This window comes from Chrysemys picta, chromosome 5 (assembly GCF_011386835.1).
Source record: "Chrysemys picta bellii isolate R12L10 chromosome 5, ASM1138683v2, whole genome shotgun sequence".
Lineage (NCBI taxonomy): Eukaryota > Metazoa > Chordata > Testudines > Emydidae > Chrysemys > Chrysemys picta.
Genome location: NC_088795.1, coordinates 8673653 through 8690012, shown reverse-complemented (window position 1 = coordinate 8690012; position 16360 = coordinate 8673653). Strand labels below are relative to the sequence as shown.

General features: G+C 46.2%; 1 protein-coding gene across 20 annotated transcripts in view; it reads left to right on the top strand.

Annotated features, from left to right (window-relative positions):
* The window catches only part of EPHA5 (EPH receptor A5), a 395151-nt gene that overhangs the window by 179908 nt on the left and 198883 nt on the right, over nt 1-16360 (top strand). For 18 of the 20 annotated variants that reach the window (XM_008173251.4, XM_005285713.5, XM_005285712.5 and 15 more), the window contains one exon: nt 3821-4156. The exons of the other annotated variants lie outside the window; for them this stretch is intronic. In XM_008173251.4, the coding sequence (XP_008171473.2) occupies nt 3821-4156 (336 nt within the window). The remainder of the gene's footprint in view (nt 1-3820; nt 4157-16360) is intronic. 20 annotated transcript variants of the gene reach the window in all.

Genomic DNA, 16360 nt, shown 5'->3' with positions numbered 1-16360 from the left:
TTTAATGTGATTTTAAAATTGATGATGCCCCGTTAAATTTTGGAAAAATGTTCTCAGTCAAACTCAATGTCTTTTTCTCAGAGAATGTTGTGAAAATTATTATTCAATTCCCAGAAGATAAATAGCTTTTAAAAATAAAATGATAGCTTTCTTTCCTCTTTGAGACATCAATTTAAAAGGAAAGAAAAATAAAAAAAGCAGATAAACTTTTGAAATGTATGGCCACAGCGGAGAAGTTTTCAAATGGTATAAAATGTAACATACAACAGAAGTTTCTGATGAGAACATTTCAGGGAATATTTTGCCCTCAGGAAAAAAAATCACAATTCCCTTTAATGTGCGTTGTGATTAAGTATCAGAAGGCAGAATTTGTCTCTGAGAATATATTTTAAAAGACACACACATTGATTTACTATTTCAGATTTATTGTCCATGAAAGAAAATATGGACTTGTCTTCAGCCAGTTTCCTTTTGAGTCAGTAAATCATGATCTGGGGTGGGTAAGTCAGTATCTGCTTAATATACAAATTAGCTATCTTTTTATTATGGTTATTTCAGTAAACTAACTTCTTTGTCCCTGACAAAGAGAGGTCATAAATAAAAATGTACCATCTGAGCAGATATCAGGTTCCCTGCTCCTCAGAAAATAAAATAGCAGTTTGTTCTCATCACTGTGATTTTTTTCCAAGTTTTAGTGGAGCAGTTTCAAGATTCTTTGTTAGATTTCTCCAAACTACTAAAGACCATTCATAGAGCCCCTTTGAGAATGCAAATGTTATGGGTTATGGAGTGCCACTGACTTCAAAGCATTGCTATTGAAATTGATGGTTTTAAGCCTTCAAGAAGAGCACCTGACTCTTCTGTAGAGAGCGAGTAAAAACCTCTGGCAACTTTAGTAAAGTAATAATTTACCTCCTGTTAAAGACACATTGTCCAATAAGTGTTTCTTGTGCTTGACTCCCCCCTCCCCCACCCCACATTCCCCCTTAGTTTCCTAGTATACGTAAAGAGTCATCCCATAGTGGAAAGAAAAACTGGGCAATTTAACTGGTCAAAAGTACTTGTGTGCTATGCATTTAACTCAGCACAACTCCAGGCCTGAATTTCTGTAGCTTCCCTTGTGTCGGTCTGACGGGGCTGAAAGTTCTTTTAACTGTTCATGTGCTGTTCTGCCATTAGCTAAATCATGCTGGATGCCTGTGGGGTAGTTTGTGAGCATTAAAGTGGAATCCATAAAGATTCTCAGATACTTTTTGGGAAGCCCTCACTGCCAATTGCCACAGTTTGTGTGAGTTTCCTTCTTTGCATCAGTTTAACTTTTGTTTTCCGGTTTGAATAATATGCAATAGTTATCATTAGAATGACTGTCGTTCATATGCATGAAAAACTCCCTTTGGCTACAGTAGGAGTTGCACATATGCTGCAATTCATTCCTTACGCTTCTGTCCTGCAAAGACTTGAGCACATGGTTTATTTTAAGCATGCCATTGGCTTAAATGGGACCACTCACGTGCTTAAAGCTATGTGTGTGCATAAACATTTGCAGGATTCAGTTCTTACTGGCCTCTTCAACTCCCCCTCTTTGGACTTTGAGAGCAGACACACAAAGACAAATTTTCATCAACGGCTCCTTCAATTGCATGCACAAATAGGTGCTTAGACGCTCAACTACCTGCCTGTGTGTGCAGTTAAGGCAGTCCGTTTTAAAAACGGGATCCACAGAATTGAATATATCACTCCGAAAAAGTTGCACTTTCCTAAGCCATTCTTTTTGTTTTAATTGGACATCAAGGGTTGAGTTTCTCTTAGAATTGGCTAAAATGTCATCTCCTAGGAGAATCCGAGCAGCTGGAGCTGAAATAGCGCACATGCTGCAAATTGCTACAAGGTTTCACAATGAGTTTTATCAATTTTACAGACATAAAAAAGAAAATAGGAAAAAGTAGCTAGGGGGAAGTTTATTGTTTACAAAATAATTGCAATTTCACAAAATTACCTATTTTAAATATTTCAATGTGCTTAATTATAGCCATATGATTAGAATCACACAGAGTCAGGAAATGTAGTTAAATAAATATGCATACACTTCTGGGGAGAGGAGGAGTCACGTTGGAGCTGGCTTTCAAGGAGGTATTCACGGATTTTAGCACCTATGGGAATTTTGCACCTAGTTTCCATTCAGACTGAATACGAGTGAGTTAGGTGCCTAACTCCCTTAGGCTTTTGAAAATCCCAGTGACACCATGACTCAAAACCAGCGAAACTCTTTAAAAAATGTCCCTTTCTTACAGCTGCATCACAATGCAGTCAAGGTACAATGTGCAGATCCGTTGTGAAGATCACCAACATGTTGTATGCTACTGCTATCCTTCTGTACAAAATTATCCTTTCACATCACATCAGAGGAGAATTTTGTCCTCAGTCTCCAAGGCGAATTTATACAAAAATATTTCCTAAAACACGGTTTGGCTGGTATTTTTTCCCCTCCAAAATCATTATCTGTTGACAACTCAGAGAGATTAATAGGATTTGAAAAAGAAAATTTGATCTTGCAATTGTTATAACCTGGCCAGAAAAGGGCCATATGTCCTGCGATTCATGCATTGCCCTGAGCCCATGTGTGACAGTCCCATTGACTTCACTGGGAGTTCCACCAGAGAGTGTAGCCAAGATTTTCATAAGTAACTAGGGATTTGGGATGGCTCAATTTTCAGATGTCCCACTTGATCCCCCGGAAAGGGGTCTGATTTTCAGAGGGCACATGCCCAGCACTTTCTACCAATTGGCATCTCTGAGGGTTTCTCAAGCCGGACACCCAAAAATGGAGGCATCCAGAATCATTCGTCACTTTTGAAAATCTTGGCTTGAATGTCTGATGTGGCCCATGGCAAAGAAGTTTGAGCACCCTTCCCCGGGCTGGGCAGACATCCTAAGCATGGACACTCTGCAAAATAAGAAACTGGAGAGTAGCCATTCAAACATCTTAACATGCAACGCTTTGTCGAGGCAGAGGAAAAGGCTGCTGTTTAGTACATGGACGCAGTAATGTCACTTACAATCGGTGTGGGATATTTCTTCGGTACGTGTTATTCTCCAGGCTCTGGAGCTAGACCCACAAAGGGTCTGTCTACACTGCAGCTGGACGTGTTCGTCACAGCTCGGCTTGACGTACATGTGCTGGCTTTGATGGAGCTAGTGCACCAAAATCAGCAGCGTGCACATGGAGACGCGGACAGCGCAACGGGCTAGCCGCCCAAGTACAAGCCCGTCCGAGGTCTGCATTCAGGCAGCTAGTCTGAGCCACTTCCCATGCTGTCGCCACCCCGCTGCTATATTTAGCATGCTCATCAAGCAGAGCTAGCGGGTCTGTCTCTCCCCGAGCTGGGAATTCCAGCTCCCAGCTGCCGTGCAGACGTACCTTTAGGGTGAAACCTTGACCCCACTGAAATCAATGGCAAAACCCTCATTGACTTCAATGGGACCAGGATTTCAGCCTTGATGGCTGCTCCCTTGCCCTCTTGGCTGGCAGGGGCTTGGAGCACATCCAAGGGAACACGCTTGGTAGGATACTCCTCCCTGTCTTCCTGGATCAGATGGGTGGGTGGGTCCCAACACGCACACTTCAAAGAGAGGAGGGACAGCTAAGAGTGACCCCCCGTTGCCCTGCCGGTCCTTCAGCTGCTGCTGTGCATTGGCTCTGTGTGCTCCATGGCACGCGAACAGTGCAGCCCCTCTTTTCAGCCTAGAGAGTAGCGCAGAGCAGGATGGACGAGAATGCTATTTTCACCCTGTGTTTTTCTCACTTTACTTTACAAACCAGGACCCCCCTCAGCTCCTCGGAATGCCATCTCAAATGTTAACGAGACTAGTGTCTTCCTGGAATGGATTCCCCCGGCTGACACCGGTGGAAGGAAAGATGTGTCTTATTATATTGCATGCAAGAAGTGCAGCTCCCACTCGGGGCTGTGTGAGGCGTGTGGCAGTCATGTCAGGTACCTCCCCCAGCAAATCGGCCTGAAAAACACCTCTGTCATGATGGTGGACCTGCTTGCTCATACAAACTATACCTTTGAAATTGAGGCAGTGAACGGAGTGTCCGACCAGAGCCCTGCAGCCCGGCAGTATGTGTCTGTAAATGTAACCACAAATCAGGCAGGTAAGTGGAACTTCAAAAGGGGCTAAGATTCTGGGGTGGGGGGCCCTGGCCATTCTGTGGGGTGGAACTCCCATTGAAATAAGTGGAAGTAGCAAGACTGGGCCTTGAATCCTTTCCTATGCAGGCGGTTGTTGTGTTCCCCCCCCACACACCATTTCACAGTATATTTATTGCAGACATGGAACAGCAGGACTGTTCCCTCTCAGCAGGGTGCATTTTGGTCGGGTTTTTTTGTTTTTAATTAAACATGGAGCATCCTTCATAGCTTAACGTTTCCACGTCTTCACCCACTAAAACAAGAGCCACACAGTTGTCTCCCTTATTGGCAGAGGGACAACGTAGCGAGAGCCTTTTGATTTCAGGTGTAGTGCAGTTTAAATGGACTCACTGGTTTAGCAAATGGCTAATTGATCTTGGAGCGGCCGCTGGAGCGGAAGTGAAAAGACGGGGGCTGTCCCATTGCCCCGTTAGCAGCGCAGTGAGAAACCGAACGGATTCGGGATGGGGAGGTGTTGCTGGCTCAGGTCAGGGATGTCATTGCTCATTGTCTCATTTCAGTTTTGCATCGTGCAAATGAAGATAGTGGGGAATTTTCCCCCCTTACCCAGGGCTAGGCTCTGGGCACAGACAGGGAGCAGAGGGAATAAAGAGCCTGACCCACCTCGCACAGCCCATGTAAAGCCCAAGCAGATTTACATAGTTTGCACTCAGGGAGCCCAGACACGCCAAGGGGATCAAGGAAGAGGGAGCCCCGGTTATACCCCCTACACGGGATGCAGCCCCTTGTGCACCCTTCTCTGCATCTCACACACCCTGGTGGGCATTGTGCTCAGAGCCCTCAAAGGCCCTACCTTGTTCTGCCTCTCTTCACTCTCCCTCCCTTAAAGCTGCTGTATTGCAAATGATCTTCCTTCCTGGAGGGCTGACTGTGGAACCCATGCAGTTGGCTTCCTGCACCTGCCAGGAACATGAGGGGCTCCTTCCTGCAAGGGCTTAGTACCCTCTCCTCAAGCACAGCCGGCTAGTGGCATTTGGGAGCATGGGCCCAACCTTAAGATCCAAACTCAGAGCTCTCGCAAATACAGTGCATTGCTCTGCCGCCGGATTCCCAAGCCAGCCTTTCCTGCTCCTTTGAAAGGAAATGCTCTTACCGGAGAAATCTGGCACGAGCTACCGAGTGGCAAACAGATTTCAGAGTCCTGGCTGCAAAGCAGAAGGACGCTAGGCTGAGCGGGATTGAATTTCATTAGAACAGCACAGGTACACGTTTGTAGGTTCAGCAGCCACCCGAGAGGCCATTGATGTGTTGTAACGAATCAAGTCCGTGCCCCGGTAATTAATTTGGATTGCTGATGTGTCAGGCAAAGCATGCGAATGTCTCTCGAGGAGAGGAAATAAAAGCACGATTGGGTTACTGCTCACTGCTGATTGACGTGACAGGAAGCCTTCAAGGGTAGCACTGGCAGATGTCAGCATGACACCTGCAAAAACACCTGTTTAATTCAAATAGACAAGTGTCATGGCCCTTAATGAAGTTTACCATTGTCCCCACCACAAAGGCTGCTGCCAGCAGGTCTCCTCTTGGACGAAATAGGTTATTGGGTTGACTTTAGCATTTCATAAACAGCAGTGGAGGTTTCCCTGATGGGCTGAGCTAAAGGCACATAAAGATCAATAAATGTAGCGGTAGGTGAGAAGATCAGATATGGACGATCACCACTTTCTGTAAAGAAACACTTGCACCTTGTGAGTTATGCCCAAATCTCCCACTAGTTGTATTAGGAGTTATATGCATCGCTGACTCTCTGTGCACTGAGATAAGAATGTACCCACTGTACAGTTATTACCAGATCTTTGGTGGGGAAATCGTAGTCTGTTGGTTTGGGATGATAAATGCAGCTCGTGTCAAAAAATAATGGACGTTATAGCCCTGATTCCCCAGCGTGATATTCTGGATTTACGCCAGCATAACTGCATTGCGATCAGTGGAATCTCACTGTAGCAGAACTGGAGAAACATAATGGTAAATTGGGCCCTCTGTGTTTATTTCATTGTGCAGTCTTGACGCGACAGCTTTATGCTTCCTCTGTTTGATTCAGTATGTGACGTTTGCACAATCCATTACGCATCCACATAGACGTCCTACAGCCCTGTCCAAATTAAATAATAGAGCCAGGAGAATGCACTATTTATGGTTCAACCTTCAGTCTTTATTCAGAAGATGAGCAAGGGCTATTTGCATGAGCTAAAAGTTGCTGGATCTATATATCAAACATTCTCCTGAAAGAGCTTGGAAGTTTAGGTTGCTCCCTGCTGCTTTAGATACCATGAGATGTCAAAGGTTAAAGATCCTTTGCATTGGGAGATAGAGCTAGAGGGGGAGATTTTACAAGTGGGAATTACTCACCTTGACTTTCCATGGGAATTGGACATCTGACTGCTTTGTGCCTTTGAAAACGAGATGTGTACACATAAGAGCCTGTAGTCGTCTTTCCCATCACCCCCCCGCCGCCACAACTGCAGTATACCAGCCACTCACCCCGAGATCGAAAATGTGTGACCCACCCAGAGAGGCTGTAGGCTTTATACACCTCCAGCTCCCAGTGAACTCAGTGAGAGTTCTCTGTGCTTTAAGATGGCATGGTTGGACACAGTCAGAGATCAAGGGCCTCATTCTCCATTCTATGACACCCATTGCATGCCAGTATGGAACTCTGCTTGCATACAACGGGTGGAGTGGGTGAGAGAATCAGACTTCTACTGGGTTGGTATAAGGACTGAACTGGAGGAAAAAAGAACCCTTGCTAGAAGAAATACTGGCCCATGGAAATTAAAAATGGCATGTCATGTTGATAGATACTTACTAAGCAGCATCGCAGATGGATTGCCTGGTGTTGTCCTTTCATTTTTGCTTTGTCAATCCCAAGACCTTGCTAATTTCAGAACTTGAAAAAAATGCACAAACAGCAGGATATTGGCTACACCAGATGTTTTTTATATATGAAACCTTTGGCAACATACAGTGTGTATCTGGTTTTGGGTTCCTGTAGGGATTGTTTCCTGAAAAATTTGTTTGTTTCTTAAGTCATTTCTCTCTCTCTCTCTCTCTCTCTCTCTCTCTCTCTCTATTTTTTTTTTAAACTGGCACCAGTAGTCAGTCTAGCATTTTCAGACTGATGTAATTTTTCTTTCTGACTGCAAGACATGTGTGAACCGTCTCGATTCAAAATTAGATTTGTTAGTACAACAAGAAGAATAGCTCGTTCTGTGTGCAAGATGAAAAAAATATTACAGTAAACTGGGAGATGAAACTGATTAGCTAACTCTGGCTGATCAGTGTATGGAATCCAATAATGATTTTCTGCTGAAGAAGTTGAGTGATTAAATGATTAATTTATGACGGTCTATCAGTATGAAAAACATTGTCACAAACACAATACCATTGCAGCCTCTAGGAGGAGGATAATAAAGGATCATGCTTTCATGAAACTGTTTATAAGAACTAGGGTGACCAGATAGCATGTGAGAAAAATCGGGATGGAGGTGGGGGGTAATAGGAGCCCATATAAAAGAAAGCCCCAAATATTGGGACTGTCCCTATAAAATCGGGACATCTGGTCACCCTAATAAGAATTGCTGTACTGGGTCAGACCACTGGTCCGTCTCTGACCGTGGCCAGTACCAGAGCTTCAAGGGGAGTGTACAGAGCAGGGCCAGTGGAGTGATCAGAGCTTTAGGGTCACCCGGAGCATGAGGTTGCATCTCTGGCCATCTTGGCTAACAGTAATTGATGGAGATACCCTGCATAAACGTATCTAGTTCTTTTTTGAACCCTGTTATATTTTTGGCCATCATAACATCCAATGGCAATAAATTCCCCAGGTTAATTGCGCGTGGGGTGAAGAAGTACTTCCTCTTGTTTGTATTAAATCTGTTACCTATTAATGGTGGGAAAGGGTAAAGAACACTTCTTCATTCACTTTTTCCACACCCTTCATGATTTTATAGACCTCTATCATATCTCCCCCCCCCACACACTTAGCATCTCTTTTCTAAGCTTTAGTCTCTCCTCATACGGAAGCCATTCCATACCCTTGATCATCTTTGTTGCCTTTCTCTGAACCTTGTCCAGTTCTCCTATGTCCTTTTCGAGAGGGGGCAACGAGAACTGGACGCAGTATTCAAGGTGTGGGCGTACGGTGGATTTCTAGACTGGCAGGATGATATTTTCTGATTTATTTTCTATCCCTTCCCTAATAGTCCTTAACATTTGGTTACCCTTTTTGACTGCTGCTGCACATTCAGCGGAAGTTTTCAGAGAACCACCCACAATGACTCCAAGATCTCTTTCTTGAGGGTAACGGCTCATTTAAACCCCACCATTTTACATGTATAGTCGGGATTATGCTTTCCAACGTGCATTACTTCACATGTATCAACATTGAATGTCACCAGCCATTTTATTACTCAAGCTCCCAGTTTTGTGAGAACCTCCTATAACTCCTCACCGTCAGCTTTGGACTTAACTACACCTCTACCTCGATAGAACGCTGTCCTCGGGAGCCCTGAAATCTTACCGCGTTATAGGTGAAACCGCGTTAGATCGAACTTGCTTTGATCCACCGGAGTGCGCAGCCCCTCTCCCCCCGGAGCGCTGCTTTACTGCGTTCTATCCGAATTCGCGTTATATCGAGGTAGCGGTGTATATTGAATAATTTTGTATCATCTGCACACTTTGCCACCTCACTGTTCACTTCCTTTTCCAGATCACTAATGAGTATGTTGAACAGCACCGGTTCGAGAGATTAAAAAATAGGAGCCTAAAATTAGGTTCTTAAATCCCTTTTTAGAGTCCTATAAAAAAGCCTGGTTTTCCAACGTGCTGAGTACCCGCTGTCTCCCTTTTCCTGGCGCAGGCAGCAGAGGAAGAAGGAATGGAGGTGGCAGAGGACATTAACCATTCAAAGGGAACATGCAGGGTCAGAGGGGTAGAATCATAGAATATCAGGGTTGGAAGGGACCTCAGGAGGTATCTAGTCCAACCTCCTGCTCAAAGCAGGACCAATCTCCAGACAGATTTTTTGCCCCAGATCCCTAAATGGTCCCCTTAGGGATTGAACTCATAACTGTGGGTTTAACAGGCCAATGCTCAAACCACTGAGCTATCCCTCCCAAGGGCAAAGGATAATCTTTAAAAAGCAAACTGGGCCCAAAGTTAGTATTGAAGCACCTTAGGCCCAGACTTTTCATTCCCTGCAGTGCCCTGCCTCATCCTGTAGACGCCTTCTTCTAGAGTGGATGAGCTAGGGGTCCTTCAGCAGGGGTCGGCACCACCATGTGGCACGACGGACACTTGATAAAATTACCGTCCTTAGTGACGGACATTGGGGGCTGGGGTATGTCATTCAGTCATTCAATTTTTGGAAAAATTACCATGGACCTCAACATTTTTACCACGGACTCTTGTGTCTGTGTACGGACACGTTGCTGGCCCTGTCCTTCAGAGAACAGTCTTGTTCACTGCATAGCTCAGATCCATTCCCTGAGTGAGGCAGGGGTCCGGGGTGGTGGGGAAACTACTTGTGGTCGTGTAATTAAAGGTAGTGTCATAACGCATTTGCCCAAGCGTCTGAATTAAGGTTGCATGGACAGATTGTGCATCATGTATCTAGGTCAGGCAGGATTTGTGCAGAGAAGATCTACAATCTACTATGAGTGTTCAATGTTTTTAGTGAGAACCAAACTAGTATGGAGCCTGTGTATTTTTACTCCACGTTGTGGGATTTTCTGGTGGGAGGGGTGTATCAGCATGGCTCTCCCGTAGGGGCTGGAGCTAGCTAGCCCTGATTACAGAACGAGCTATATCTTGGAGAGATCAGGGGGATTGTCCCATAAGGAGCAGCAGGCTATGATGGGGGGTGGGGGGTGTTCAGGAAATGGTGGAGAGGCTACAGAGTGTGAAAGGTTCCTGCAGGGAAGACCCTGAGACTAAGGGAGCTGTGACACAGAAGAGCCGCTGTGAGCAGAAGGCTCCTGCTAGAGACCCCGACTGAAAGAAGCATTTGGGCTGGGAAGCCAGAACCAGACTGCTGAGGAACCTTCAGCCAGGTAGAGCCTGGGAGTCCTGGGCCTAGTTCCTGCTGGAGACCCAAGGACTTGGGCCTGGAAACCAGAGGGGCCGAGGAAGGCTGAGCTCCAGCCAGGTAAAGCCAGAGAGACTTTGAGCTGGGACCTAGCTCAGGGAAAGGGTTGGGGGCCCCTTATCTGAAGGGGGAGAGTGACTGAGCTGGGGTTGAGGCTGGAGGGTCAGTATGTAAAGACTCAATAAATGGGACCCCAGGAGGGGACTGTGAGGTAATCAGAGGCCCTGGGAGGAAATATTAGCAGGGCACTGCAGAGGCACCCCTGGCCCTGTTACAGAGGGATATTTAAAGTTAGGAGAATTGCAACTAAAAGAAAACTAACCCGACCAGACTGCTGTATGAGAATCCCTTTGCGCCAATTCAGAGAAATCAGAACCTCTTAACTCACTTTGAACTGGACGGTCCTCGCCCGTGCTGATTGTTTGCTATGGCAGTTGGGCAGTTGCTACAACACTTCGGTCCAAGCGCTCTAAGAGCCGGAATGTGCCTGACAAGCACTGCCCTGCGGAGGGACACCACCCCAATGGGTGTTTGGGGTTTGTTTGTGCCTCAGGGATGATGTATTGTCTTCCCCCAAACTCCCTGTGGCCCAGTCTGCAGGTTGCACTGTCGCCAGCTTGCTCACTGGGCAAGTTGGGAAGGGAGTGGGGCCACAGTCTGCTTTTCCTTTCCCCACTGACGTGTCTGACACCCCGCAGAGAGGAACAGCCCCTGTGCTCCCCTGAGCAGTTGTGGCTGCTTGTTACGCAAGCTGCACAAGATGAGAGGTTTCCTTGTTCTCCCGGCAGGTCTGTGTAAGGGCCAGCCACCATGCAGTGCTAAGGCCCTGAGTGTATCCTACACACCCTCAGACGTGCTGGTAGGTATTTGCTGCTTGGGCCCTTGGGCATGCTGGGCCAACTCAGATATAATTCCTCTGGATGGCTCTGGGGTGTCGCTTGCCTTAGAGAGGTTGCCCTGCCATCCTTTCCACAGGCTGCTTCTCACTCATGTTCCCGTCCCATCCTCCCCACATTCAGCCTGGAAGCAGCGACTCCGCTCCCCAGCGAGGCTCTGGTGCATGGGTGCAAGAGCCGGAGGATTGTTTTGGCGGCCTCCCTCCACCAATGCACCAACTCCAGGCTAGCCAAAGCTTCTTCTACAGCGGGTATAGCTGTACCCAGCAGCATCTCCCTGTCCACAGACGCTGTGCAGTGCCCCTCAGTCGGCCAGTGCACTGAAAGGTGTGCTGCACCTGATTACAGGGTCCAACTTAGGGAATAATTCAGAGCACATCACTCTTTGAGGAATTTAGCCTCTTCCTTATTCACAAATGGTCTGAGGGCAGCTTATGATTGTCTCATGAATATTCATGCTGTGAAACGCTTTGGCAAATTGTCCCCACGGTGCATTCCTGGCCTGTAGATTGACCATGAGCAGTTAGTTGCCAGTTTTCTATATATAAAATTCAGCTGTGCTGGGGCCTAACCCTGTAAGCTGTTACTCAACCGAGCAGCCCCCTGAAATCAGTGAAACTAATGGTGGGAGTAAGACTCTGATGACTAAGGTCTGGGAATATTAGGTCCTTGTTGAGTGATGACTGGTCAACGAGGTTATACCGTCTTTGTTCCCTGATGGAACAAATGTAACTCATGGCATCAGGTTTCAGTGTGAATACTCATGTTTGCAAGTTCAAAATTCGCTTTCCAAAAATAGTCTGTGTTGCTCACTGTTTCGGTGCACGTTCCTGGCTTGCGAGAATGTTCACAGAACGCAGACCCGAAAAGGGGTTGTGAGCACTGCTGTCATTAATTCATTTTGCTGCCCAAGCAAATATTGGGTGAAATTATTTTGAGTTCTTCACCAAGCTTTATGATTAAATAGCACAGTAACTATTAATCCTGATATCTGAGTCCCCCGAGGTCTTCTGCCTCCTCTGATCTTTGCAGAAACAGAGCTATTGCCCTGAATTTTTATATAGAGACCTATCATTTGTGATATGTAGGATCAGGACTCCAGGCAGCTCACAGGTTTTGACATGCATACAGGGTGACAGGCACGCCCACCGTACGTATGTTCACACACATGTTGACAGGGATCAACTAAAATGGCTTAAAATCATGCTTGCATTTATCACAGGTGGATTGTTACAAACTTCAAAGCTGTTTTTGTTGTCATGAAAACTCCATGCTTTTCTTTGGGAAGTTTTAATACCAGTACAATCAGTTATCCACTGGTAATGACCACTGTTCAAAATGTTACTGACCAAAAAAAAGGAAAAATAAGAAAATTCCTGCTTGTGTTGGTGACAGCTTAGATGGACCTGTGACATCTGATCTTAATTGTTGTTCTGATTGTCCACGGTGTGACAATCCTACTTCAGACTGATTAGTTTGCTAACATAAAGTATAAGGCATATGGGCTGGAATGTCTTTTTGGTCAGAACATGGAAAAGGTCAGAATGGTCATGGACAGAGGTGAAAGTAAGCCGGTATGGTCCGGTACGACATACTGGCAAGAGCCGGTATGCCGGACCGGACCGGTTTCCGGCATACCGGAAGGGGCGGGGCCTCAACCAGAAGGGGCGTGGCCTCAACCGGAAGAGACGGTCCTTTAAATCCCTGGGTCCTTTAAATCTCCGCCAGAGCCCCAAGCCCCGGAGTAGCAGTGGCAGCCAGGAGCCCTCGGGGCTCCGTCGGTGATTTAAAGGACCCGGGGCTCTGCTGCTGTAGCAGCGGCCGGAGCCCTGGGCCCTTTAAATCGCTGCCCAAGCACCAGGGCTCCCAGCCGCCTCTGCAGTTGGTAGCTCCGGCAGTGATTTAAAGGGCCCGGGGCTCCCAGCCGCTGCTACCGCAGCAGAGCCCCGGGTCCTTTAAATCACCGATGGAGCCCCGTGGGCTCCCGGCTGCCACCTCTACTCTGGGGCTTGGGGCTCTGGCGGAGATTTAAAGGGCCCAGTGATTTAAAGGACCGTCTCTTCCGGTTGGGGCCACGCCCCTTCTGGTTGAGGCCCCGCCCCCCTGCTCAGGACTCCGGCGTACCGGTAAGTCCTTTAAGTTACTTTCACCCCTGGTCATGGAAGATTGGAAATCCTATGTGCCCCATGTTTCAGCCTTATTTGGTATTGATTTCCCTTATCTGTAAGAAAGAAATAGAGAGCTTATTTACTCTTCATGCTTAGAAAGCCAGAGGATTTAACACATATTGAAAACTGCTGTTTAGTTACCTATTCAAACAGTGAATTGCGTTGGGCTAGTGGGTATGACTCAAATGAAAGGTTCTATCTATCTGCATCGCATCACAGTTGTTATCACTTCCCAACTCAAGTAAATGAATGGTTCCTGGCTTTTTTTTTTTTTTTTAGTGTTATCCAAAGTTAAAGCCGATAAGTATCTTTGAAGATGGAGAAATTCTCATTATGATATGAATTAATCCTACAGCTTTCCCCGCCTCTTATCTGTGACACTGGCTGTATGTCTCCACAGTTTTTAACCTTTTGGAGGCTGCATTGCAAATACTGTATGTCTTCTAGCGATACTCTGGGAAGGTGCAGGGCATTATAAAGGAGGAATGTCTGTAGAAATATTCTCTATAGCTTCCATCAAACACTGTATCTAAGAACTTTTAGATAAAATAGATTTGCAAGGTGAGATCTCTAGTGGGCTTCATGGAGTCTTCTGCTCTTCTCCTTTCCCTGGCAGAAGAAAATTCTTCTTAGAACTGTGCCAGCTTGTCATGGTCACACTGTAGTGGATCAGGATTTAACCACACCCAGCTGGATGCAATGTTAACACGACTGGCTCACCCGCAAGGACATGGCAGACATCAAGCCATCGGACTTGACTTTTCAACGTCATGTTGTAACATGACATGGCTTTGCAGTGACGAGAGATACTGAAAGGGTTGCATGTACTTTATTGATATTAATGGCTACATTTCTCCACCATTGTTAATGACAGGCAGTGGGCATGCCGGCTTGAACACTTGCAAAGCACATTCTGGAATTAGGTCAGCTGTTCCAAAGCCCACGCTAGTCTTGAGCTTCAGAGCACCAAGTGGCACTTGAGGTCAGGCTGATAACAGGTTTGGCCTTGTGAGGGGGTGGGGGGACATATGCATGGTGGATTGGTAGGTCCCCACCAGCCTCCTGCTGCAGAAGTGGATGCCACTCTGAATCCGACTGTTCGGTCTTTATCACTTTGCGTTTTCAAAGCTGTTTTTTCAACCAAAAGATCTGTATGCTTTTTGTACTTAACAAAAGCAGAGTTTCTCTTTTATGTTTCTAGTACCCCCTATCAGAGGGGCCTGGGACCGTGGGCTTCTTGACACCCCAGTACTGGCTCTGGCTGCTTAATGGTGGAGAACAGGGCCACCCCAAGATACAAGAGAACCTGATTTTCTGTGATTTGTTTCTGCCCCTTTGAGGCCAGGATAGTGATGAGAACGGTGTCCTAGCTGACGTGGATGGCCAAGTAGGCACATTAGCTGAGGGATCCGGCAGCCAGTACAGCCAATCTGGAAACCTGGCCAGGTCATGGCTGAGCACTGTGTCTTTCTCTGTCTGAAAAAGTATGAGCTGCAGTATCAACTGGGCTGCTGGCAAGAGTCCTGATCCTCTATCCCAACTCCAACAGCATAGACTGGGCAACGTGGCTGGAGAAAGAGGGAGTTTCAGCACGTTTATCCTTAGTTGTTAGGCTTTTCTTGGCTCTGAACACCAACCCAGCACAGGTTAGCGAGGCACCTACAATGTACATCTTGTTATAATCTTATGTCCAAAACTGTGTGCTCTTGGAGTGGGTAGACACCGTGTAGAGGGCCGTAGCCCTGTGAAAATTATACTACATGGGGAAACGTGTTTGTAACGGTGATGAAGGCAGCATCCTCATCTCTGTGGGTGTATCTGTGTGCGCACACATGTCTAGTGAGTATATTTTCTGACTTCGCCACTGAAAAGCATCTAGGGGAAGTCCAGTAAAGTTCAGGGATGGCTCGCCTTGCATGCCTGAGTGTCTTCACTCAGCCTGGCAGGGAATTTCAAACAGGGAATCTTCTCTAAGCAGAGGGTATAGCATAAGCACTCTACCCAAAGGTCTCAGACAAGAAACGAGACCTGGATTTGCGTCTTGCTATGTCTTTAAATGCAACCACTCTTGCTCATTTCACCCACCACCAGGAAGTGGCAGTTGTTTCACCAGTGCTAGAATTGGTGGGGAAATGTTCTGTCCCCAGTAAAAGGGATGATATTCCCTTCCATTTTCACATCGTTTTTGTTTTCATTTCCCCCGCTTTTCTTTCAGTTTAATAACAAGGCACAGTTGTGTGGCATAAACATCTCTAAGCCAACAGTGCTTTACGCTGGTTTTTAAAAAAAGGTGGTGAAGAAGGGCTTTTCATCCAAATGAAAGTGTGCATTTATATTTAGGCAGAAACACCTGAGGGTTCCCGTTGGCTCAGTGGCTGGGTGTCTATCACTACAAAGGGCTGGGACTGATTCTTAAGTACATTAAAGTTCTTTCTCCCGTGCCGGGGTGTAAAAGAGCTTTTCTGGAAAGGAGAAACAGAGCCCGCTGTTAAATTCAGCGACAGTGTCCCTTCTAGTTTGGGCTGCACACTGGATGCAAATTGGTCAGAATTTAGGTGTAAATAAGACTTACTTGGTTTGTAACTTTTCATTTTACTAGCTTACTGCTCCCCCTCCTCCCCCCTGTGACTAGGGTGACCAGACAGCAAGTGTGAAAAATTGGGATGGGGGGGGGGGGGTAATAGGAGCCTATATAAGAAAAAGACCCAAAAATCGGGACTGCCCCTATAAAACCGGGACATCTGGTCACCCTGTCTGTGACCCTGAAGAATTTCTGTTCTTTCTCTTTATTTTTCTTAGCTATATGAACAGAATGTTTTTTTTAAAGTAGACTAATGGAGGAAGATGAAATAAATTACACAAAGATCCTTAAGGATGGAGCTCAGTTGTTGTGTTTTTCCAGCAATAATTTTGTTTTTCTTTTCCAATGAGAATGATATGGTCATTTACTCTTCGGATGGGATTTTCAGAAGCGCTCAGCATTGGCTTAATTGTTCC